The sequence below is a fragment of the Styela clava genome, chromosome 12, assembly GCF_964204865.1.
Source record: "Styela clava chromosome 12, kaStyClav1.hap1.2, whole genome shotgun sequence".
Classification (NCBI taxonomy): Eukaryota; Metazoa; Chordata; class Ascidiacea; order Stolidobranchia; family Styelidae; genus Styela; species Styela clava.
In genome coordinates this window covers 10,924,437-10,951,111 of record NC_135261.1, presented here as the reverse complement: position 1 = coordinate 10,951,111, position 26,675 = coordinate 10,924,437, and the positions used below count along the sequence as shown (strand labels likewise).

Here is a 26,675-nt window from a genome sequence, read left to right as displayed (position 1 = left end):
AGCCTCTATAATGACGGATGCGCCAAAACCCTTTATGAGCGCCATATGGACAATGTGGAATTTCCTGTTTATACCTCGTCATTGTTTTAGGGAAGATGCGGCGTTTCCATATTGTTATTAATATAATAAAAGAAAGTGGGCCGATTAGACTAATCTTTGGTCGTTGTCAGCCTAAGAGTAACTGACTAGAATTTTCCTATTATCACATAGGAGAGTGTCAGTACATACTTGTTGGTGAGCGAGTGTTTTCTCAAGATTATTAAGAATTAGTAAAACTTTGAACAAAATATTATTATTCGCATGTCCAATGATCGCCCTTGAATATTACTGATCTGAAAAGTTTTGCTTCTAGTTTGTAATTTGAAGTAACTTCTCAAAATCTCAAGGAATATTCAATCAAACCACTTTCAATATTTTGATATATGTTGATAGAATGCGACGCATAGAAAATGTCTACAATAAAGCCCGTATCTTCTATTTATGCCTTGGCTTACAGTTTGGGATTGAAATTACTTCTATTTTGAGTAACACTATATTGTATCTTGAATTTTTAATGTAGCAATAATTACAAAATGTTTATCTTACTTCTGATAACTTCATTTGTCTTGGCTAATGCAAGAGAAGAAACGTACGATGACTTGATACAAAGCATCCAATCTATAGTGGTAAGTGATTTCAACCAAAATACTTTTTTTAGGATTTTTTTTAATAATGACCAACGATGTTGAAATGAAAACATAAATGTAATAATTTGACATGAAGAAGTTTACCATGTAAAATCATTTTATAAAGACTAAGTCTGGAGACGGGGTTTTGTGCTATTATCGAGTCAGGAAACACAGCCTACATAAAAATAAAAAAAAGAATTTCAAACACAGAAGCTTCCATTGTAACAACTGAACAACTGTGTTATGCTTAAGGGTAGATAGGGTAAAATTTTGTCCACGTACACAATACTTCACTTGGCTACCCAGTGCCCCGCAACAAAAGCGGTTCTGATAACTGTTATAACATTAAGAGACTGAAAGGTAGAATAAAATCGGACAATCTCTGAAATAATTTGCTTGGAAATAAACCTCATAGACTTATGACTACTTCACTTTTTTATATGAAATGTTTCTTATTACAGGAGAGGAAAGACCAAGTTGATGATGACGCAATACTGCAAGAATTAAGAAATCTTTTTGAGGATCAAGGAATCGACTTCAACAAAGTTATGACAGATATTTCATTTATATCTGGCATTCCTGGAATCTTTACAAACGGCGACGCAAGACGATGGTCCAGCTTAAATTTTGCTCGTCAAACTGCTTGTTATCAGGTACTTATATAAAATTAGGGATCCTGTTGTACAACCTATTGACCTTCGATTGTAGCGTGAATTTTAATTGAATAACTTTCAAGTATATTTTTAAATAAGGTAAGTGCGATCTGCCTGATTTTTTTTAGGAGCATCGTCATTTTAATGTTCAGTTTTTTACAAGTCGCTATCTGTTTATGGGTTAGCCATAACCCTTGGTTACAATCTACTGTATCATTTGTTGATCAGAACTAATTTTCCAATGTCATTTTTCATGGAGGGCAAGACTGGCAGTTTAATAAATGAGCTTATATTCTCGTACACAACATATGTGGGATATGGATGTTACTGTGGTGGTGGACATTATCGAGGAAATTACTTGGATCAAACAGATCTGTAAGACTTTTTTCAGTTTAATTTATTATTTTTGATTTTAAATTTTTATATTTATTTTGTTATTGTTGGTTTTGTTCCTTTTCATTGATATTATTTTATTTCTTATATTGCCACTTCAAACGAATATACCTTGATCGCATCATATCGTATCAAATAAGAATGTGTATAATTAATTCTTATTATTTTTGAAATTTTTCTGTTGTAATCTTTTGAGTTCATCATACACAAATCAATTCTATAAAAAGTTCGTATTCATGACCTGATATTTATTGTCTTTTTTTTTATTTTAATTAATAATAGAGGCATATGAAAACAAATGAAATACATCTATGGCAGCCATATTTTTTATTAAAAAAAAAATACCAAACTTTTTTCAATTTTTGAATGTTTTAAAAAATGATTGCGTATGCTTTATTGATTCTCATTATAGTTGAAATTAAGTAGAGTCCACCCAAGTTGGTTAAGATATATGAGATCTCATGCGTACGGTATAGTTCGGTGTTATGAGGTTATTTCACACCGTTATATCGAAAAATACAAAATTTAACAGTTGCTGCAAACATCACGATCTATGCTACGGACAAGTATCACAGAAGTACGGACTGAAACAAGGATGTCACACTTACACTACTTCTTACAGCATGTCCTGTTGCGAGGATAAGAAGATAACGAAATGCACCGATACCGGACCCAGTGAGTTTATAAATTGTTTGAACCTGAGATGTTGTCTGCTTTATTTCTAATATAAAAATTGGATTCGCAAGTGACCAAGACTTTGAACACTGCTACAAATAATGAAAGCTAAAAATGTATATATTCCCAACATTGAAATGGTAGAAATAAATTATAATGTCGTACTAGTCTAGTATATAAAAGAAACATCAGTTATATGTTCGATGGAAGATTTACCAGCATCTTGGTACGTTGGAATATTTATCAATGAAAAACATTTCGTTAGAATTGAACCATATTATTGAAAATTACATGTATCTGAATGTATTTTAAAACTGTGGGTATATAATTATACCTTTAATTTCGTCATTTTCTATGAAGTGAAATATTTTGTTATTGATATTTAATGCAGAATTCGACAAAACTGAATGTTAAATAAATCTTTTATTCTGTGGAGCAAGGAAAAATTCTCATTTAATTTTATTTTCTGTATTTCTAGGTGCAAGTAGAGCATTGTGTGATTGTGATCAGGAAGCAGCAAAATGTCTTGCCAGTAAAGCAGCTAAAAGCTCTTACAATGCAGGTATAGTTGAACACAAGACTCTGCATGATATCATACCATTTCCACACAGCTAGAGGGCTAGAAATCAAGACCATAAATTAATTACTATGGTTTATTTTCATTTTCTTGATTTTGCTGATCGTTTAATTATCCTCCAGTAATGTTTAATTTTCTATAAGGAGTTTATTCTTTTGGTCTAGCATATATGAAGAATAGAAGCCAATGCCAAGATCACCCAGAAATAGATACGAAAGTACTAAGTGCGATGGATATATTAAAAACATGCAAACACATCTTGAAACCTACCAAGACTTTTTATCAGACAATTAGGTATGTTTAAATGTCGTTCCATGCAAAGAAGAAAGTAGCAAAGTGACATTGATATGCTCTGATCAAAGGAAATCGTTGGATGAATATTCAACAATTGCTCCTGTAAAGATTTCCTATTTTACTTCACATGCATCGTATATTTCTTGCCTTGCAGACATAATGTCTGATGCTTGCTAAAATAGTAATGGATCACGGTACTTTGATTTCTAATTAGGAATTTAAATGTCAGTTGTTTTAGCAGTATTTCAGATACTCTTATCTCCAATTCTAACATACAATTAAATTCGGATATTTTATATTAAGATCACAAGGAAAATGTCCCAAAACGAAGACGTCATCATGGTTTTGGGCAGGAAACCTGCAGACATCCGGGGGTAAAGACAATATGGAGGAAAAACTAAATTATGATATGGACACTATCTGAAATAAGCATTGAATTGTTCTATTAGATATAACTAAGCATATAGACGGAAATTTACTATATATATCAATAAACAAGAAAGTTACATGTAAGTCCGACCACCTCTAAATGATTACAAAATCTTACTCCAGCCTAAAATTAAACCACTTTTTCAACTTGGCCATCTCGGATTCGGATAGAAACAATTTGATTCAATCAATTTCTTCGTAAACTGGTGAAAAGGAAAATTTGAATACAATTTTGGAATTAGCAAACCCTTAGATTCAAGTTTTGTTCCTTTCAAAAACATAATAGGTACTACAGCTTGTCTATAATCTTGTTTGATTGAAGTTGTGAAAACAGCATATAAAATATGAGTTTTGTATCTTTCTTCGGACTCAACGCCTGCCTGCGAAGAGTTCGAAAGTATCAATTTGGACCTGATTCCAGATATTCACATTTTAAGTCGCGTATTCCTCAGCTAGGAACGCTTTAAAAAAATCCAATTCTGTGGATGGGGCAATCCAATACAAATAATAATCAATATGAAACCTACTGACAAAATAGTAGGTATTGTTCATATATTTCAAGAAAACGATGATGAAGTATTAGTATTATGATCGTTTCGCTAGTAGGGTAAATATACAGAATATGAAAACAAATAAATGATTGTCTGATAAAACAAACCGAGGGTTATATGATGTCATATCTTTGTACCTACTTTATAATATCGAACCCGTAATATTCGCGGTAATTCTGAAAAAATGAATTAAAACAATGACTTTCTAGCTGCTCCAAACATTTTTCAGTACTAAAATTTAAAATCGATTGGTTCATTAGTTGCAGCAAAAGGTCTGTTCTTTCGAAATCAACAATAACAGCAAGATAAACCCAATAATGACAACAACAAGAATGCAGCAAAATAATCATTTTTTTGTCTAATAATCCAGGAAACCAAAATAAGAACGCGACAATCTAGTGCAGGGTGGTCCAAGGTTGTGGGCTCCGCGGGCCACAAAATTATTTTGGCATTGGTCGCGGGCCACAATAGTATCAAGAATAGGTAAACAGTGCAATACAAAACAAGCACTTTTGTGTAAACACATAGTTATCAGGCATTGCCAACCTAGGCTAATGGAATCCGTATCCGATGTTTAGTTTTCTATCATGCCCATATTGTTAGCATATATTCCCGATCAAAACGATAGAAATCCAGGTAAAAATTTGACTGCCCATCACATCTTCAACTTCGCTAGTTGCTTCAGCTAGCCATCATACTAGTCAATTCAGTCACAGTAGTGATATAACAACAATATGTAAAACGATTTTTTTGATTTATTTTATGAGGAGCAATTTGAAATATCATATTTTGATTACTCTCCGAATGCGCGGCGGGTCACAGATAATGAAGCGGCGGGCCACATGTGGCCCGCGGGCCTGGGTTTGGACCACCCTGATCTAGTGGTTCAAGAAATAGCTGAAACTGTCTTGGAATTGCAGATCACCCGTGTAATAAGTTGGGTGAACAATGCTTTCCTTTCAATTAATAGCAGCTTTTCACATATCGTTAGATGTCAATTCCTGCCTATATACGTCTTTGTTCGAAGCGAAAGACGTGAATAAGCTTCGTATAGAATAGCACGAAAGGAAATTACATAATATTAGACTGGACATTGTGAGAGAGCAAAAAAAAGCGGAAATGGGTATACCAATTCAATGTGTAAAACGTCACAATGTATGAAACATATATTGACAAAAACATCAAGAATATAATATGTCTTATAATTTAGACAAACTTCTACACAAAATTTGAGTTCGGTAATCGCAGTTTGGCATGTTTTCATTAATAGGAAAGTCGGAGCCAGAGTCATATTCTTAAACTCTCCAGTGTCAGACATTTTGGAATTGTTGTGTAGAAATTTTGAACAAAGAAAAAGAGTTTCTTTCATAAAAATTTTCTGAACTTGAGTCCGAGCGCAGTCGCTTTTTAACATGCTCAGTTTGCATCCGGGGTAAGGAGTGAAAATTCCCCAGCTTCAAAGCTCTACACGAATTGCCCAATTATAATATTGAAAAAATTACAATACCGTTATGAGATAGACCTGGGTGATATTATAGGCTTATCTCAAAAGATTCATTCAAAGTAAAAGCGTAAATAAATATTCCACAGAAAAATGGACCCAAATCATTTTTGAATATAAAAACTGTCGAAATTGACCAAAACAAAAATGTAAGAAAGCTAACAAATAAAGCATTTAATATAACTGACTTCAGATATAATATCTACATAATACAATGTTGTAACCGGACTACCACCATCCATATATGTGACCGAGTTCTTCCGTATCCGCCGGCTGGACGTCCTCGGCTAACACGACACTTTTTTTATTTCCATGAAGTAGCCTAAAAGTTTATCTTTATTATGAGGAAATAGGTGAAAAAGTATAAGACTAATGTCATGCCTTTAATATGACAACGTTTGTAGGATTACATAAACTAGCAGACGCAAATAAACGATATATTCTGTTGCTGTTGGCTTTCAGAATTTAGTGAAAATCCAGTTATGTTGCTTTTGCTATTTTAATTTTTATTCACTAATAAATATAGTTTTGACAAAAAAGGCTTTCTTTTACTGAAGCCGACAACAACGACAATAGCTGATGAAATAAATACCTACTTCGATAACGAGCACACTAAAGTGAAGGTTACAATAACGAGGACGATTGCAAGAGAGGTCACCGTTGTTTCTTTTTCTTTATATATTTTTTGCACAAAATCTTTACATGGTGGCACTAAAAATTTCAGAAAATATATAATTTTTTTCAGTACCAAATAACATAGAAATATAAATTTGAAGAAATATTTTAAATAAAAAGATGATAAAAGTTTGTTTACACAAGTAAGTACGCTAGGTTCGTTCTATCTGAAATTGTTCTGTACAATTTCAACTGAGCTACATTTCAATATTTGTTTTTCTAATTTAGTTTCGTGGAATGTGTTTTTCCCGATTTTGTAGATATAGTTTGAACAAAGTAACAAGTGTCTACACAACACAATTAAACGATAAATAAATAATAATTATCACATTCTAGTTTACGCAAGAAGTTGACTTTCCGAGATTAGCAAAAAAGGCAAAAAGAGAAACATTTCAAAATTCATATGGCAACTGGGAAAATGACATTTCAGAAAATATTAAGTTTGCCGAATGCAAGGCTGAAAATTCCAAGTTACTCATAGAGCAGTTGTTAGCGAGATGATAGATACATTCAACCATTCAACTATGTTGTTGATGCAGAATTCGTGATGAAAGGATACACTTTCCTCTATTTACCTTATTGAATTGCACAATTTGCATCCATTTTCGACAGAGAAAGTGATAATGAACATAACAAGGGCCCATTACAGGGACATCTTATTTTAAAATTGAATATTTTAAACTATAATGTGTCTTCCATATTTAGCAACACCGAAATAGATATAGAATTTCTTACCGGGATAAGCTGCTTCCAGACACTTGATGAAACTGTATTTTATTTGGAATGTCATGTTACGGAAATTTTTGAGTTTGATTGGCGATATATTATTACCCATGTCCGACAGCCAAATTTCTTTCGAGCATGTGTCGACGTTTATATTAAGGCAGGATGATTTGTGCCTTTGAAGTATTATACAAGTCGAAGGCTGGATGTTCCGTAAATGTATACCTGTTATCATTTAAAAAAAGGAATATCACACTATTTGGCTAGATAAATATATATGTAGCACTGGAAGTCATACTTTGCACGGTTGTGTGAAAACTGATCATTTCATATGCCTAACTGTACTACCGAACCCTGTTGCTATATCATTAGTCTTTTCAACACGAGGCGTTTTCGATATTTCGAGCATTTTGAAGTAAATTTATTCATACTTCTAAATTTGAAATCATTGCAAAATAATATTCATGAGATAGAGGCGAATGATACTTATATATATTTTATAATCTTTTCTCTTGTCAGTTGCAGGGAATTCCCCTTCTGTTATCTGAAATTTGCAGTTTATGTTGTTTTGTTTACTTTGCGCACATCTGAGCATGATGTTAATAAGATAAACTCACTTATATAATCACTAATCTTCTGACTCTCTCGATTTGATTTGTTTTTGCCAAATTCTATTTTCAATTTTGTTGAAAAATAATTTTATTTGACGTTTGTTTGAGGTCATCTGCTGCTGAACTCGAAAAACACGGTGTCGCTGACACGATGACAATTTCGCGCCCCGCGTCAGTTGCGGAAATATTGCATGTCTCTTTATTTCAATTGATCTTTTTGTTATCATTTTTTTATTACTTGTGTGATACAATAATTCAGGCACGACGGAAAAAAAATATCTGAATCTGAATTTATCATATTCAATAATTACTTACCAAATATTTCTATCACTGGCATTCTACTTTTAGTATAATTTGCCGTTAAGCTGCTATCATCGCCGATTATATGTAGAAAAAGCGAATATTCATTCAGTTCGGTGAAAGGAGGCGTCCATTCAATTATATCGCATGATTTATCATTGCTGAAAAAAATTCAAAGTAAATAAAAAATTGATCATTTCGATTGAAAAGTATTTTGAGATTAGAACACTGATCAGGTTTTTAGACGGCGCTTGCATGGGCAAGGCCTTTCCATTTCTCAAAACAGCAAAACTAATCAAAACCCGAAATTGCTTTTTCCCTTGATTTACACAAAAGATTGGACGAGAGAGATACGCAAAATTGTGAACAATTTAAAAAACAAAATTTAATTTATTTACAAAAATTATATTTTTACTATTAAAAGCGATTCTATATTGACTTATATTTTAATTATATTAGTATACACCTTTTCCTAGCATCAATGGGTTTCAGAATTCCATCTATTTCTTCTCTCATTTCTGGAATTTGTGACTTCATGGTGCATACAGCTGAAAAATGTTGATGAAAAATCGGATATTAGATATATTTTCTAATATACTGAATTATGCATGTACATGCAAATAATATATGCCTCTTTTGCATTTTAAAATCGAAATAGAGTAATAAACAACATTTGTAGAATGTAGTCTATATACCTCTGAACCTAATGATCTCGGGTGTCCCTGGGTCATTTTGACACCCCTCTATAATTTTTTTAATATTTCACCAACCAAAAATGCCAAAAACATCATTAATGTGTCCTTAAAAAGCTTATTTTCGTCGCTTTCCACTAAAACGCGCCCAAATTACGTAGCGCAAATGTGTACGGCCGTACGGCGGTAAGAGCTTTCAACTAGTTTTTCCTCCTTTTTCAAATGTCACAAATATATTCACATACCCATGCATGAGCAAGCCATTTTTAAGAGTGACTGTCGAAATCTATCAGCCAAAATTCACGTGTAGGTGCAATTTTTTAAGAGCGGCACAAGTTTATGCCTGAGATGACCAGGAAAATACACAGAGAAATAGTGTGTTGGAAAACTTCTTTCATCACATACTTCAAATTTGATTGATTTAGTAGGTTAAGAGAATTACCATTTTTATTAACATTATTTTTTATATTTATATTCACATAGGCCCATTCAATATTTGAAGGGTCGTTAGGCACATAAAGTTTATATGAGTATAAAATACAACGTCCACCTTTCTCGTTTGGTAGATTACAATACTAATATAATTTTAGAGAAGATGTTATAAAGACTATTGGGTAGCGTTACTAATACCATTACAACCTAAAATATGTCATATATAGGAGTGGGCATTTTCAAAACACTGGTGCATTGGTGCACAAATAGAGACACCATGAGCTTTTTCAGATGACGTTGAGGTTGCAAGAACGGATAAATATTTTGGAGCAAACTGTGGCGAATTAGGATAGCACGTCTATTATCGCGCCACCATATAAGTTTAGTATATATCATAGAATCTCATTTACTACTTTATCCAAACAGGAGTCATACGCATCTGAAAGCGATATTGCATTTTATATTAAGTCGAAGCGTGGTTCTTTGACGAATTTCAATTTGTTTGCTATGACGTCATAATACCAGTTACGAAAAGTTTAATAATAAAAGTGCCATTCCTACATATATCAGCGTTTCGACACGCCCAGCCCTAGTCATATACTAGAATTACATGTGTTTGTAGGCTCTTCATATTCATCTTCTTCGTTAACACAGGTTGTTCCATTCCATGCATGTCCAGCCTCAATACAAATGCAATCGAAAAAGGATGGCGTATCTGAGCAAACTGAAGTAGAATCACAGTTGTCATCGCCGAGTAAGCATTCGTCCACTAGAACTGAGGTCGTTAAAACATAAAAATTCTCATAGAAGAATTATAAAAAAATGGAATTGATTAGGCAGTAGCTATTTTATAACAAATGTAATCTTTAAAATCTATTTTACAATTATCAGATATCTTCAAGTGATAATTGACTTCAGTAAAATATTGATTGACCAAAAAAACTGCAGAAACTAATTTATAAACAAAGCTAGGAATTATATAAAAATGGTATGTCAGCATCTAAAATTTTCTCAGTAACAAAATCGAAGTTAAAAACTGTAATTCTAACATTTACATTCGTGACATTTTAGGATTCAATGTTTCTGAATCGTATATTTGGAAAAAATATTTGAGATAACTTTTAGGTATATGTCACTGAGTAGATATTGGAATTTTTTCATTAAATTAGAGACTATTAGACAATCAGCGATTCTGAGGTGAAAACAGACAAACAATTATAACACTTTGGCAAACCAGTTGTTACACGAACATAAGTTGATCAGCTTAACTGCTTTAATTTTTCTGCACTTACCTGTTGTTGTAATAATTGACGTTAAAGAATTTGATATTTCTTTACCTTCTGTTGTGGTTGAGGGCTCTCCTGCAGTTTTGAGAGTTGATGGTGCTGGAGGTTTGGGTGGTGTAGGAGTTGTTGCAACAGTCGGCGGTGTTGGTGGTACCATATCCGGTTCCGATTCGACGTCGATTGGAGAATCACCGTTTACGTCATAGTAACCCAATAATGCTGCAAATATAAGTAGAACAAAAATCAGAAAAAAATAAAGAAATTCTCGGAAGTAATAGCAAGTTTTACAAGTGTGTTTTTATAAGCATTTCTTTTCATTATCTATTCCATAAATACATGAGAGTGTATACTTTGCAGTTTGCTTCATCGGTGGAGAGTTAACTTGGAGAGTTAAGTCCAATACATTTTAACGAAGCAATCTATAATGTTTTAATATTGACTTACCGATTGCGAACAAAAGTTGGAGGGAGATTACTGCCGATTTCATATCTTCGGTATGCCGAACTGCTCAAATTATGGAATTAAAAAAGAAATGCTCAAATTTATGAACACAATACTGCTACGGTTAGGCTTGAGGTCGATAAGTTTTCAAAAAAAAAAAAAAACGAACAAGAGATACTGTTCGAAGAACCTACTCTGCCTAAGCTATTTTACCAAGTGAAACTAGTCAGTCAGAATTGAACAAAATCATCAATGCGGGTGGACTGTAAAGACTTTCACTTGCGTAATTTTGAAACATGTACGTATTATAGGATGTTTGACACAAATTGCACATCATTAGTTTTCTCATAATATTACAGTTTCAATGGCATATTACGATATATTTATATATATATCTGTATATTTTATATATTATACAATTCCGTATAAATAAATTGGGTCTTCCTTAGTCGTACCTAAATTGTGAAACTGGTTCGAAAGAATATACCTCACCCAATGTGTAATACAAGTGTATACATCAGCTATGCATCTTGGACCTTAAACTAATATTGTTTATTTTGTGGTATTTATGATGGTTAAGAGAGCCATTCTCGAAATTTTTGTGGTACCTAGCTCGTGTGTTGACCAAACGCGTTTGAACATTGAAAATAAACTACTATTAGGTATTTCTCTCATTTTTCTTTAGGCATAGTATTCATATTATATTATTATATTCATATGATATAGCAACCAAAATGATCTACGTATTTATTTCATTTTACATTCATAGGATGCCTTTAACACACATAATACTGTATTACGAACCTCATTAGAGAATTTGTCCGTTCTCCAGATTTTCTCCCCCTTTACTCGTTACGCTTTATTCATAATATAACGTCATATATACCAAAAAAAACAGCATTTATACATGGTTATACCATTCCCTGATTCCCAAATTGTCTGCCAAAGTGCGATCGAGTATACATGTACCGAGTAGCCATTCTAAATCATAACTACGAGATTCAAGTGCCATATATGCCCCTCAAATAACTAGTACGACTAATATTTTATATTTCACGCATTTTTTTTCTTCTGACGAATGATACTTGCATTGGGCATCAGATTACAGCATTTAAAAGCCGTAACAAAATGACTTAAGCATTGTCACAAGAAATCATATCGGTTTTGCAAGCGTTTAAAATTCATTGAAGCGGTGTTAAAGTCCTTGAGAAAAAACGCTCCAAGTGAAGAGAGCCTATACTTCATCAATCTCCAATAGAATTTTATTGAAGTTGGAAACTGGAATGGATATAAAATATCCAAATCAGCTGATAAATTTTGCACGAATATGTGTGGCACCCAAGTGTCATAAAAAGATGGTACCAAAAGCTCCCAGCTGAGTATGGTTTTACAATATTGTCTTTGATTTGATTAGTGTAATTTTGAAAAAACGTTTTATATATCATCGTGATGGCCGTAACCGAATACTTAATCATCCAGAATAGGCGCTAAAAAGACATTTATGAATATGAAATATATTCTAAACTGGAAACAACTATATTTAAAAATCGCAATATTCTGTATACCTTAGATTTGATCATATTTGAAATAGCACAAATATTAGGATCGTTGTTTTCACGTTTCATTTGCATTGCCCTGATCGGTTGATGCCAACTTTAGGTCCCAAAATCGACAATTTGTTAATTCAGATATTTTAAAAATTTTCTAAAATCAAAGAATCTATTACGTATATCGAATATAATAAAGTTCTGAAATGTTTGGATATTCAACTCTCTATGGACATTCTGATTTTAGGCTTTCTTTTTCACCAACTGTTTTATACTATACAATGAACCTTTCCCCGACCTTTGACCGCCGAAAAATTCTTCCTATACTTTACCATTGCGAAATTTTCGAGGCTATGTCAAGAGGGCTTTTGCGAGTTGGCGCCTGTAAAATAGGGTATGTGTTTAAACCATCATTATGATTCATCGCGAACAACAATCTGTTTTTTGAAAGTACCGGCAAAGAATGTTAGCCTTGTTTATCACAGCTATTTCTACACTAATTTTTTATTACTACAATTAGGGGCTCCCGAAGTATGCGAACCAAGATGGCGGACATCGGAATGTAATATGTGTACTAATATGTGTTAGGCCATAATTTTAGGTATAAATACTACAGGAGGCTCTTGGCTAGTCTTCGAACTGATAATAGGACTAAAATAAGGAAAATTGGAAAAAAATTATCGCCTAACCCTAACCTCTTACCCATGTTACGTTCCGATGTCCGCCATCTTGGTTCGCATACTTCGGGAGCACCTACAATTAAATTAAAACTTCTAGGAAGACAGAGAGAGAGAGAGAGAAAGAGTTTATTTCGTTTTGTCAAACCAAAAAAACAATATATACATACATATATAAATATCAAATAAACAGATGTTTTGGGTATATGACTGGGAAGCAACGATACGACGCGAAAACGAAGTAATGTTTACGTTTACGACCACGCTTGAAAATCTGTCTGAGGTAGTAGTATATATTTACGGTCTGAGTGAGAAAAGTCCATAGGGAAAGGTCCATAGCAGTGTGCTTGTCAGCTTTACATACAAGTACCGGTATCTAACGTCGCACAAACACTCTCGGCTCGGCGTTGTGGCACATCGTGCTAAGCGTTAGGAATACGCTCGCCGCCGCATCTCTGATTACCGTGGGTTCGCAGGTTCGAATCCCATCCGGGGATGATCACGTGCGAGAGGATTGCTAGTCTCCTCGCCGCCGTAGGGTGGTTCACGTAACCGCTGGTCGGTTACGGCTTCCCTACCGTCAAGGCCACGCTTCCGAAAACAAATAACTGGCTAACTGATTCCATACCCGACCTGGACCGGTAACCGGACGAGAGGCCGTGGTTCGCCATACGATTAAATCGTCTTATCGGCTTTCCTCTCCCCCGTATAAATATGTAAATCCTTCCTTCCTTCCGATAGTAATGACCAAAATGACTATAAACTTTGGTAATGAAAAAGCCTTGGGGTCAAAGGTCAAACGTCCATTTTGGCTGTGATTGAACGTATGAGATATATTGTACAGTATCTAAAGTCAAAGTCAGTTGCACGCGGGCGCAGTCGTTTTGCACGCCGTGTGCTATAATTGCACGCCAGGAATTCTGATTTGCATGCGGGAATTTCTGATTGCACGCCCGATTTCTCGCTCAAAAAGGCCATGAAATCCAGACTGGGGCAGAGAGGGCTGGTGAGTTGTCCTGTTATTTTCTATGGCGACTTTTTTAAAATTGTTATGGTGTAATTTCGATCTTTTCATGGCTCCAATGGCAAGCAAAGCACATTAATATTCTACATTTGGACATTTTTATATGCCTAAGTGACATATTTGTCCCGACCATCAACCCTATTCATTTCTGCATTCATTGGAATTGAAAGGCTGAATGGGAAAATATTACTTTGATTTCTGTTTTTACAGTTTTAGCTTGGGCAGTTGGACAATATAGAAATCCAGCAATCACTGAATCCATTGGCCAATTGTCTGGTTGTGGAGACCTATATAGCCTATTTTGGCTATTGTCTGGTTGTCCACTGATTGACTGTAATACAGTAATATATCCATATTTTTTGAAGTCACAGAGTTACTAATACAGTAATACAGTAATAGACCTATATAAACTGCATGGAATATAACGGATGAAAATGTCAGAACATACTGCAACGCTAAATAGCTACCTGAATCAGTGGGCGAAATATTTTGAGGAAAATGGTGATGAGCTTTTAACAAGATTGAGGAATTTTGCTTTCGAGGGAGAACTTCGAAGCTGCAAATTTCGAAGCATTTGCTGGAGAGTAAGTAGTACAGTAGTAACAATACTGCAATTGTACAATACCTGAATACAGGTATCTGGGTACCAGACTGGATTCCATGGCAGATGCACGCCCGAGGGCGCTAGCGCTCCACAAAAATGCACGCGAGCGAATTCAATTTTGCACGCCGAAAATTTGCAATTGCTCACCAATGTAAATCGGTTTAAATAGTTTTTAAATCAATAATCTAGTAATATAAAGATGCCAAAAAATTATAACTTTACAATTGTCGACTAATACTTGCTTGCAAGATTTGGCCTGATCGAAAAATGCGAAGCAAAAATCACCATATCGTGTTGAATGATAGGAATCCCGTGAGAAAAATCGCCTCCTCACCGACGCTGGCCTGTTATGGCTCTGATTCAGCGTATTTTTAATACAATAATTTTACACCGATGTACTGAACAGTACCGGTATCTAAAGTCGCACAAACACTCTCAAAATTAGTGACAAAATATAGAAATGATGTTTTGGGGGTCAACGGTCAAACGTCCATTTTTGCTATGATCCAACTTATTTTTACGCGGATGTATTGAGAGGTATCTTAGTTCGAAATCAGTTTAGCGGGCGCAGTTGTTTTGCACGCCGTGAGCTATAATTGCACGCCAGAAATTCTTATTTGCAAGCGGGAATTTCTGATTGCACGCCCGATTTCTCGTTCGAAAAGGCCATGAAATCCAGACTGGTCTGGGTATAGAGCTAGGCGTTCATATTGATTTGGCATTTTGTCAACTCCTAATGTTTACTTCGCTAGACCCTACATAGCTAGTCAATTGTGACTCCTACAATAATATCCACATATTTTGAATTACAAATGGGTAAATGGGCGTCCTATTTAAAATATACTTTTACTCAAAGCAAGATCTTGTAGCTATCAATCGTAATTTGAAAAAATACTAATTATATCACATTTTTAGTTGTCGTTATTCCTGTATTCAATCCAGTCATAGCGTTTATTTGGCTAGACCCATTATGTAAACCACCCTTTAATACTGACAAGCACTTAGGCGCATGTTCACTAAAGGCCGTAAGTACTTCTATTCTAGTTGGTGGCACAAACAGTTTCGGATATGTTATTTCTAACCCCAACCTGACCCCGCCATCCAAAAATCATGTCACTTCGACATCACCATCACGTCATAGAGCTTGCTAAAGAAAAGCTTCGATCACCCGAAATGACACCTCAGTCGATGATAACGAACTCGCTAGCGCCAGCGATCTCTCTCATATCGGGATTGTTACAACAAGAAATACCTTGCTTGATTTCTGCTGATTGTCTGCACGTTTTGGACGACATCTGTAGAGAACTAGCCCAGCATTTTTATCCTACACACTTTGTTCCATTGGAATTCGAAAATGCGCTTCCCAATCATTTATATTCAGCATTACAAATGGAAAACATACTTACTAGCCTCTACTTATCATGATGTAGCAAACCCCAAGTCCACTACTAATGTACATGACATTTATTGTCAGAATAGGATAGTATTTAGATATTTATCCAGAGAGAGAGAATGCCAATAAGACGGCTTAATCATATGGCGAACCACAGCTACTCGTCCGGTTACCAGTCCATGTCGGGTATGGCATTAGTTAGCCTGTTATTTGTTTTCAGATATATGTAGGCCCTACTTGATTATAATCAAAATATTTATATTTTAGCTTAATTATATAATAGCTTATATTTCAACCCCAAACTGCCAATTGCAAATTGGTTGAGAGTGAGACTTATTTCTCTGTTTTGCTTCAATAAATTTTATGAAATATTATATTTCTCACAGATATTCCTAAATTGTCTTCCTTCTGATATCGAAAAATGGAAGAATACAATTGAAATTTCAAGACAACATTATGTTGATATAAAAAATAAACATGTTACCATTCCCTCTCATGAAGCAGAAGAAAAAGATCTAGATGTGGAAAATCCATTGTCTCAAAACGACCAGGTAGATATTTGGATATATAGACTCTAAATTATTAATAAATGAATTATCTTCAAGTTGATTTCAACTTATAATTAAGATTTTTTGTAAACAACTGTGAAAAATATCCACAGTAAATGTCAAATGTAATTCAGAATATTTCACAGAAATGTAATATTCTAATGGGGATGAGTATTCGAATTTTGTTGATGATGTATATCTGCTTGACGAATTAATTATAACTTTGTAGGCGTTGTTTTTAACGTGAAGTTTCTACTAGAATAATGTTAGTCACATTTTACCAAACTTTTGCCATACTGTCTGTGACCCCTTGGCATACTCCAAATTTTACTGGTAAAGATAAAAGTTCTGCTCCCAAAAGTGTTTTAAAGTGTGTTAACACTTTAGCTATTCATTATCATATTGGCTATTAATTTTATTTTTCTAATTTTTGCAGAGTTCATGGATGAAGTTTTTTAGAAACAGTGACTTGAAGAAGACAATTGAACGTGATGTTAAAAGAACGTAAGATTGATAAATTTTTTACTCATTGTTAAATACAGCACAGCCATCACACTGCGAACATTTTTTTAGACACATCCCGACTCTATTTTGGAGAGAGAATTTCTTTTATAAAAATTTGTTTATAGCATATCCCAAGCCTTTAACCAGAAGTGCAAAAAGCTCTTTTGGAATAGTTACAAGATCCTTCGATATGCTATCAGATAGTGGTTGATTGATCTAAGACTTCAAACAGTCAAGTTAGTGCGGTCATGAATAACAGCAACATGAGAGGGAGTTTCACAAATAATTTTTTAGAAATTTCATGAAATATAAGCCCTAGGGTCTAATCTAGTGGAATGATAAGAATCACCTTTAAAAATATGTATTCAAATATAATGAATTCAAGTAGATTTTCATATTTATTGCAATTTTTAGTCATAAGGATTTATGGATGTAAATAATGTAGACTATATCTTATTGTCATTATTTTGGCTAATTATTCCTGCTATGTCCTGATTATGGAGTTTGCATTTTGTGGCATGACTTTTAAATAGGTTTCGCCTAAACATCTTATCCGACCCGTATAATGGTAATATTTTGTGTATTGAGTACAATAATGCAAGTCTGTTCTTTGCTGTGTCTGTTTTAGTGTCTTGGTTATGTACCGAATTACTTTGAAATTTTAAACTTACCTGATTGGGTTATTGGATTCTGTATTTTAATATCTTGTGGTTATGACTCAAGACTTCCGTTTTCGAGCTGTAAATTACTAAAATGATTTTTCACTGATATGAACTAATTTTATTCTGAATTTTCCTTATTTTAGTGATTTTTTTAATTATCTCCAATTTTGTGTCAGCCTCATTTATTTAAGTAGAAAATTATTAACAGATATTTTCTTAGATTTCCTGAGATGGAATATTTTCACAATGAAGCCGTTCACGAACTTCTTGTCAACGTACTTTTCTGCTATGCTCAAGAACACAGCGATCTGTCATATAGACAGGGAATGCATGAACTGCTTGCACCACTCGTTTTCATCATCCACTGTGACCTACAAGCTGCTTGTCATGCTAGGGAAATTGGGCATATAAATAAGTAAGTGATATTATAAAGAAAATTTGACAATTCATCTGAAATATTACTTAGGGAGATGCAAGTGAATAATGTGTTTATTACTGTTTTTAATATTTGTACAAATGCGAAGCAGGTTGTAACTGTACAAGCCACCGTTTATATGTTTATCTTCCATGATTTTAAAATTTTATTGCTTTGGCGTAGCTTACCTATTTAATTACACCTTGGCTTCTGCCGGGGTAAGAATCTCCGATGGTGCCTGTTTATTCGAGTCCTTAGATTAGACTATAAGTTATCATTGTGACAGATTTGTTTCATGTGGTTCCGTTACCATATTAATTGGGCGTTTACTGATATTAGGTATATGTATATTATATGTGTTGAGTAGTTATACAACACATCTTTAAAAGTATCCCTATACAATAGTGTGAGATTGTGACTTACTGTTATGTTAGTTCAGTATCACTTTCCTTTACTGACACATTTAAACTCATGAAAAGCAAGATTTCACTTGCCCATGAAATGCGTAATTATAGGATTCTATATAATATTTAATATACCTGAAATATGTGGTAGCATCATACATGAAAATGAGTTTCGTTAGTCATTCAGAAAACTACAAATTTTTTTTATTATGACACATTAAAGGAAACAACACCTCTATGAGTAAATGTTTATGCAAAAATTGGTTAGAATTGTGGATCAACTGCCTCTTATTTTTATTATGCTTCATTACCGCTTTCATGTGTTATAACAGAAAGTTTGGTTGCCATTTCTTTACTTAGATGTTTATTTCAGAGATTTGATTGATGTCATTTTAAATGAAGAATATTTGGAACATGATTCATAGTAAGAAAAATCTATTTATTTGTTGGACATTGGATTTTCATTGAATCTCAAAGAGTTGACTCAAATCTGATATTAATTCTGAAACGAATAGAACATCGAGATACAATGTCCCTAATAGAGATAATTTGTAAATAATTTCTTTCAGAATTTACTTTGGAATTACTTACACTTTCATTTATATATATTACACCTCCTAAAGAAAAAGCTTTTTTGTCACACCCATAATTATGATTCTTATGTACTTACTCCACTGGACATCATCTGGTTAAAACATAAAATCAGCCCGAATATTTAAAAATCTGTAAAAAAATATTATTAATTTTTTGGGGGTTTTCCCATCAAAATTGCAACAAAAATGAAAAGTTATAAGGAATATCCATCAAGCTATGATTATACTTAGTCTCGTTCGTCTTATTGCAATTTTTTGTCAAAATGATGGACACATCTTAAAAATGAGCTTGATTTTATTAAAATTAGGACGCACGCACAATGCAAAGCATCACAAAATCAAATGTAACATAAGAACACATAGCAAATTATATTTGTACTAAGCTTTGTACATCTGTGACTGTTATGCAGAATTTATTCATGGCATATTTTCATTTCCAAAATGTTGTGTATGGGAAACTTTACTTACAAAAAGTATTTGTGCTCTCATTTTCCTCCAAAAAAGTGGAATCAGCCAGTTTTCTTTGTACATTTATTCATTTTCTGTTTCAGTGACATGTTTTGTAAGTTAATGGAAAGCACTAATGCCTGGTATTCCATTACTGAGAGAGTGAGTAAGGAGAAAATCAAGGATGACGGTATTTCAGAAGAGGATAAATCCACTAAATCCGATACGGGTAATCCAATACCTAAAAGACCATTTCAACCCCAGGAGGTTAGTATTACAGAACACGTTAATTATTAATAGTTTGAGCTTGGTCGAGAATAGAATATCATGCATATTGTTTGAATGTTGATGCCAAGGCACCATTACTGCTATCTATGATCAATATTGATATAACGATATACACTGTGCAGCCGAAGTTCTTGACTGATTGTACATAATGATTTGATTAGTAAATCTGGTGTCTGCTTTAATTCAAAAGTAAAATTTGTTTTGTTCCCTAAGCAACTTCATTTAAAGTATTTTTTATATTTTTGAAATATTTCAGTTCTTACAAAAGTTAGTATTATCTAATACCCAAGTTATTTCCCATAATGAGCAGCGAGTAAGGCATAGCTTCATTTTTAGAGTTCACGAGGTCACGAGTGGCCATTGGAATGCCAAGAGCTTCTGAAACATTAGAGAAATATGGTGGAGCATTAAAAATATTTATTCATTGGGCACAAAGTGTCTTATAATGGATTTTTTATCTAAATTGTTAGTGTTGGTTTTTTTGTTGTTGATGTTAGTAGGAAAGAATTGCTTTTCTCCGCAACTAATTTATCAATAGATTTCCCTTCATTTCAGATCTTCATTTACCCATAATTTTGCTTTTTTGTTTCAAATCATGGGAATACTTTTTCATTAAACGTTTTTTTCTATTGTGTCTCTGATGTTTTCAGGAAAAGCTGTGCTCTTATTAAGGCTGTATCGATACCGATGAACGATTTTTGTGTTCATGTATTTGAGGAAGGCTCTCTAATAGTGCTATGCTGATGAGATGGATGAATGCTTTGGTGGCATACTTTATGCAATTTTTTTATCCTTTCAGATTGCCACCAGCGGAGGACCAACATTGGCAATAACAAACAAATTGAACCATATTCATAATACCCTGCTTGTTCAACATGATCTACAGCTTCATACCCATTTAAATAGATTGGAAATTATTCCGCAAGTTTTTGGACTTCGTTGGATAAGACTACTTTTTGGGAGAGAGTTTTCACTCCAGGACCTACTTGTATTATGGGATGCTATGTTCGCTGATAGTTCCACATTAGATCTTGTTGATTATTTATTCGTGGCAATGTTGATTCATATCAGAAATCATTGTGAGTGTTATATTTTTTGCATTTTGATAGGATGCTGATGTGAGCCAATTGCCTTGTTATTGAAGCGTTAGACTTATTAATCTTACCCAGGGTGTGGTAAATTGGGTATGTGGTGTCAAAACAGGAAAATTCCGGATCATCCAAAACTAAAGTAGTTTTGTAACTGGCATTGACTTGTGCAGAACCTTGTTCCGAGAGGCATATGAATATGTTGTATAAAAAAGGGATCTGACAATGTGAAATTTTGTGTAAATATCAGATGATTCACGAATAAGCATAATGTATTATTATCGCAGTTATTAAATTATGGCCTAAAATATAATTGATTTTGTATATTTCTATAAAATTGTGACAGTGTGTTGTGTATATCTTTTGATTTGCCTTTTTATCAGTGCTCACTGCAGACTACAGTTCATGTATGCAATTGTTAATGAGATATCCACCAGTTGATGATATAAATGATATAGTGAAAGCTGCTAAAGATATAAGGCAACTGAAGGTACATTTTAACACTGTATATCACCAAAGTTTTTTTTTGTTTCAACGTTTTTACTCACCTGTGACGGTCTAGTATAATATGCCAGCTAAAACCGAAATGTACTTTATTTAAAACGTTTTTAAAATCTAATATATGATTTAGAATTTACCTTTTTGCTTAGTTCACACTGTGGATTTTCTGAAACATAGGAGATTTAAAGTTATAAATCCAGTAACTTTATTTTGACCTGTAACTGTCCCGAGCTGGAAATTATTCAAGTCAAAAACACAGAAATATGAACTGCATTTTTGGTACATGATATACATGGTTGCAATGAAAGTTCACCGTAACAATGTCGTGATGTGAACCAACTAAGTGATGAAAACCTGGGATAAAGCATTTTATGTAGAAGCCCATTTTATGTGAATAAGATCTTTAAATACAGTTTATTCTAAATTTATATTCAGACAAGAAGCTTTTCGGACAGTCTTATTGAAGCAAGTGCTGATGCATCAGTCAATAAAATCCAAAGAGGACCCAAGAAAAATGTCACACAACCTCTCACAGCTTCGCAACGTCAGAATTCTAATAAACAAAACAGTCTCAGCAGAATGTTTAAGGATTTCACGAGGTATGAGCTTGCTTGTAGTTGTACTTAGAATTCTCAATTTCATTGGTTCAGATGTAATTCAAAATCCATGGTCTTTGAGATTTTTTAGGTATATAGATTTTCTGTTTTTTCACCAAGCTTTTTGCCATGAGGCTCAACTTTATATTGGCGTTGTAGAATGAAGATATCTGCTAAAAACATTATTTCTTCAACCTAGCATAAAAACTTGGATAAGTTGTTTTGAACATAATGATTCCTATAACAGTGTCAGCTCAGGAAAATCTATGATTGATAGTAAATTTTACACATTCATTTTAGCGAGTACAAAGCTATTTAGATATGTGTTTTAATTAATAAATACCTTCTTAATGCTGATTCTTTGTTTTAGGAAAGTGATTCCTGAAAATAAACCCATCGTTCCAACTCATAGTAGTTTGAATGATCCAACTTATGCAGGTTAGTGTTGTTGCTCGATTGCATTTGTGAAAGTTAAAATTTAAAAATCGATCGAGGTAACGGGGATTGTCATAGTATTTCCAAGTCCTGTGACAATGATACATTCTTCATAATTCAGTTTTAACGTGAATTGAAATACCACAGGATCAGAGTCACTAAATTTCAGTGAAGCATCGCGGGCTGTAGGTTGCCTATTCCTGTCTTGTTCTCATGTAATATACATGGCTGGTTTACCAGCTGTCACGTCTAGCCTAATCTCAGCATTTGTGGAATTATTCCTGCTCGAAATTATAACCTTTTTAATATTATTTTCATTTTGTTATGTTAAATGATATGGCCGGATTGTCATAAAAATCTTTTTTGCTAGGTGATGTGAGATCTCCAGCTCAGGCAAAGACACGAACTTCACCACAATGGAATATGAATGGGAATCCTCCATTTTTTAAAAACTCTTCAACTATTACTGAGGCTCCCAGGGCAGAGGAAATGCATAGAAAGGTATATATTTTTTATTCATCATTCATCGTGAGTGTTCATATTTAAAGTATATATCTCTCTTTGCACAGTTAGATGTGTAATTCCATGTTGAGCCTAATTTCACAGTGAGAGAGGCCGGGCATATATGGAGAAAGTCTAATTTAAAGTATCTTTATTTATAATTCAAAAATACATTTGCATACAATTCCTTTTTAAACTGAATTGGACAACAAAATTATCTATGAAGCAATGCGACATTTATCACTGATTAACCTTTATTTGTTATTTATTATTGTCAATCTTCCAACAATTCTTGGACAGAGTATGAGTTTACGATAAACAGCCCAGCACTTGAAGTTACAAATGTCATTTACCAGAAAACTCATTTTATTTCAAACTCTGCTAAAACTTCAATTTCAGCATCCTGCACAATTGGAGGAAGAAGTTATTTATTTACATAAAGAACTTGAAAAAATGAAACAGATGTGCTTGTATTGCTCGGATAAAATTGATGCAAGTGTCACAGTTTTACAGGTAGAAATTTGAAGCCCTAGTTTTTTTTTTTTTAAGTAAAAAGTGAAGACAACAAAAGTGAAATAACAGTTACTGATGACTGTAAATTATAATCACTCTAAGTGGTTGAGTGCTGTTTTGTCTAATTGAATATACCTTTTGATCATTTAGATTCAGTAAAAAAAGCTTTCAACACTTGTAGACATTTACAATCGGTCATTGATTCTCACAGTCACAGAATACTGTTTTTCATGAAATTTGTTGATATTGTATTTTGGTATCACGGGAAAACGGGTGATATTGTATAAGCACTGAATACCTGCAAGTTTATTTTTCTTGTCTCACCAGTCAAGTGTGAATTTGACTACGGATGAAGATGACAATAATGAAAATGGACAACAAAATTCTAATGATTCTATGCAAAAAAATTCAACCGCTAGTCAACAACAGAAGTTTGAAAAAGAACAAATTTTAGTCACTGTAGCTAGTTTGAAACAAGTGAGTTAGTATTATATATGGTGTGTTAGTTACTTATCGATCTCGATTGGTAAGTATGTTGATAGGTATTTGTCTGTTTGTTTGTTACTTATCGATCTCGATCGGTAAGTATGTTGATAGGTATTTGTCTGTTTGTTTGTTTGTCTGTTGGACACTTTCGTATGTTACGCGATATCTCACGCAAGCAAGGTTGAATCATATTTCAGAAGCTTATTGATTTTAGATGAATTATGTCGTATAATTAGCAAGTTATTAATTAATTAGTGATGGGACAAGCAGCGTCGCTATTGAGTCGGAGCGAAGGAATCTAAACTGCAGATCGATATTTCTGCTGTTTCCGCTTGCTATCTAGTTTGCCCCATTAGGTTGTATAATATATGAGTTGTGCTATCTGTTCAATATGATTGCTAATGGTGCCAATATTTTCATCAGAGTTTTACATGGACGCCCTATTGCCCTGAAATGGGACAATTCAGTATATTTGATATCATTTTGCCAAGGCTAAGAGCCATGCTTGGAGAATCTTTCTCCAATTTCCTCATGAATGGCTATGTGTGGGAAAATTCTGGATTTTCTGTCGCAGTGTAGTTTTATGTATGAAACATCTGCATAGCTAGCTCAACTATCATGCTCAACTCTGAATAGTAACTAGATATATTTTATTGGCTATGTGATGTCATATACATATGGAATTTCAACTTGATCATTGTACATCATATGGGACTATTTTAAATTCTCAGAAAATAAGGGAAGTCGCTAGAAGGCTATAACTTTAATTTATATCTCGAGTCTTACGGGACACAATTTTTCGATTCTAGGAAAATTCGCCCAGCATTTTGAAGTATGGTACCTTTTTATTTGAAAAAGATTATTTATTTGAGAGCATACCCTAACCTTAATGTATAAACCTAACTGTTTTTATCACAAATACTTGTTTCACAGCAAAATGCCCTTGCTGCAAATTTTTCTATGCGGCGAAATGTCCTGCGGCGAATTTTCCGGGCATGCAATTTTTTACTTCTAATTTTGCTGTTTCATTTTAAGCTGTGGGAACTGGGAACACTATATTTCGTCACGCTTTCTCGTCGACCTTTCCAGCAATTACTTTGCTTAGCTAAGTGCTCACAGATGCCGAAGTACCGATCATGACTCTTATGTTCTTATACATCACAATACTTTTGTGGAGTCATTCGTATGTAGGCTATTGGATGGTTAATTCTAACTTTTCAAAATATGCTCCAAACTTTCACCTTTCACGGTTTTATTTTTAGATTCGAGATTTACTTCAAGGATCTTTGACCTTCAACCCCAATTTAAAAGAGTACAAAAATAAGAAGAAAACAAACAATATCAACAACTCTGAACCAAAAATCGAAAATGGAAACGATCCAGAGGTGCAGCAGGCTGTTCCACAGTCAATTGTTAATACAAATGCTGATGCGGGTGACGCTTAAATTTGGTAATTCAGGATCTTGTTCTTTTGATTTCGTTTGCGTCCTTCAATTCTATATTTGATTGAAAATCGCACTTTGGGTCTACTTGATAGTTTTGCTTGATATATATCATATTTTTCCTCCCTAAAGCTAATTATATAATAATAGTGATGCTGTTATGTTAGTCTACAAAGTCCTTGAAGACCTTATTTTACATTGTATATATCCTTTTCATTTGTTATTAGCAATTGATTTAACATTATAACCAGTATTTGATCTACTGTACAATATTTGAACAACTGACTTAAATTATTTTTTAAACTTTGTCCTGGACCAAATCATGTTTTCTGTGCAATATGTTAAATGCATTCAAAATATTTCCGGTAGTATACTTGGTACAACTGAACATAACATCAAATTGCCGTCCGTTTTACTATAGTGCTGTAAAGGACGAAGCAATCTTAGTGTCTTCAGTCTGTATCCATCACCATGAATGTTACCATTCCACGGTTTGACAAATGCATAATCAGTTGTTTTTCTTGCACTTACACTCGTTATCATTTATTTTCTCTATGAAATCGTTATATTTCTGGGTGTGGCCATTTTTAGCTAAAAATCAATTCTACAGTGCCATATATATGTCAAACTCCTTGCATTGCTTAGGCCTTTGCCTAACTAGGTGAATCCTCTGATATTGGTTTGTAGTTTATATATCTACTGTTTATGTTGTTATTCTATAACTAAGAGGTTTAACTTACAATGAAAACGGAAGAAAGCCTGCTTTTTGTTGGTGGAACTTGTTAATCATTGGTGCTATTGAAGGATGGGGACAAATCTGTCTAGATTCAGGAACCGTGCTTTCAATTGGTGAAGAAAAAAGATGCAACTTGGTTCTTAGCTCCAATAGAGCAAATGAGTTTTTGCTGATAGCAAGTCTATTGTCCATTGTATCAGCGTCTGTTTTTTGAGCTTCAGTTATAGGTATAGGTAGGGTTACCATATTTTTTTGACTTTAAAGCGGGACGCCTCCAAAGACACGACCCCTTAGCTGTGATCCTGTACTTTACAGTTTCCAATTTCACTACATGGGCCGGAATTTAAATCCATCCCGGCTGTCTTCATTG

The 26,675-nt window shown here is 33.8% G+C and overlaps 3 protein-coding genes across 4 annotated transcripts; 2 read left to right on the top strand and 1 right to left on the bottom strand.

Annotated features, from left to right (window-relative positions):
• Positions 1–518: 518 nt before the first annotated feature.
• LOC120330387 (uncharacterized) lies at positions 519–4,037 on the top strand. Its single transcript, XM_039397352.2, has 7 exons — positions 519–665; positions 1,130–1,321; positions 1,581–1,696; positions 2,247–2,389; positions 2,868–2,951; positions 3,131–3,260; positions 3,564–4,037. Exons 1-7 carry the CDS (start codon positions 573–575, stop codon positions 3,682–3,684), a joined length of 879 nt encoding a protein of 292 aa, XP_039253286.2. The 5' UTR covers positions 519–572; the 3' UTR covers positions 3,685–4,037.
• Positions 4,038–4,188: 151 nt separating this feature from the next.
• LOC120329893 (uncharacterized) lies at positions 4,189–11,796 on the bottom strand. Its single transcript, XM_078118927.1, has 9 exons — positions 11,706–11,796; positions 10,905–10,964; positions 10,512–10,679; positions 9,785–9,949; positions 8,517–8,598; positions 8,066–8,211; positions 7,152–7,364; positions 6,338–6,452; positions 4,189–6,063 (listed from the first exon to the last, which is right to left on the bottom strand). Exons 2-9 carry the CDS (start codon positions 10,945–10,947, stop codon positions 5,970–5,972), a joined length of 1,026 nt encoding a protein of 341 aa, XP_077975053.1. The 5' UTR covers positions 10,948–10,964; positions 11,706–11,796; the 3' UTR covers positions 4,189–5,969.
• Positions 11,797–14,498: 2,702 nt separating this feature from the next.
• Positions 14,499–26,333, top strand: LOC120329922 (TBC1 domain family member 5-like). 2 transcript variants are annotated; one of them, XM_039396715.2, is made up of 14 exons: positions 14,499–14,733; positions 16,533–16,697; positions 17,131–17,198; positions 18,069–18,275; positions 19,053–19,103; positions 19,824–19,986; positions 20,807–21,086; positions 21,479–21,585; positions 22,032–22,195; positions 22,563–22,630; positions 22,998–23,128; positions 23,528–23,641; positions 23,969–24,118; positions 25,390–26,333. In XM_039396715.2, the coding sequence occupies exons 1-14, from the start codon at positions 14,578–14,580 to the stop codon at positions 25,570–25,572; spliced, it is 2,007 nt and encodes a 668-aa protein (XP_039252649.2). In that variant the 5' UTR covers positions 14,499–14,577; the 3' UTR covers positions 25,573–26,333. The 2 variants fall into 2 exon arrangements, with proteins under 2 accessions (XP_039252649.2, XP_039252650.2); XM_039396716.2 differs by having other exon boundaries at positions 14,501–14,733; positions 18,081–18,275.
• The last annotated feature ends 342 nt before the right edge of the window (positions 26,334–26,675 follow it).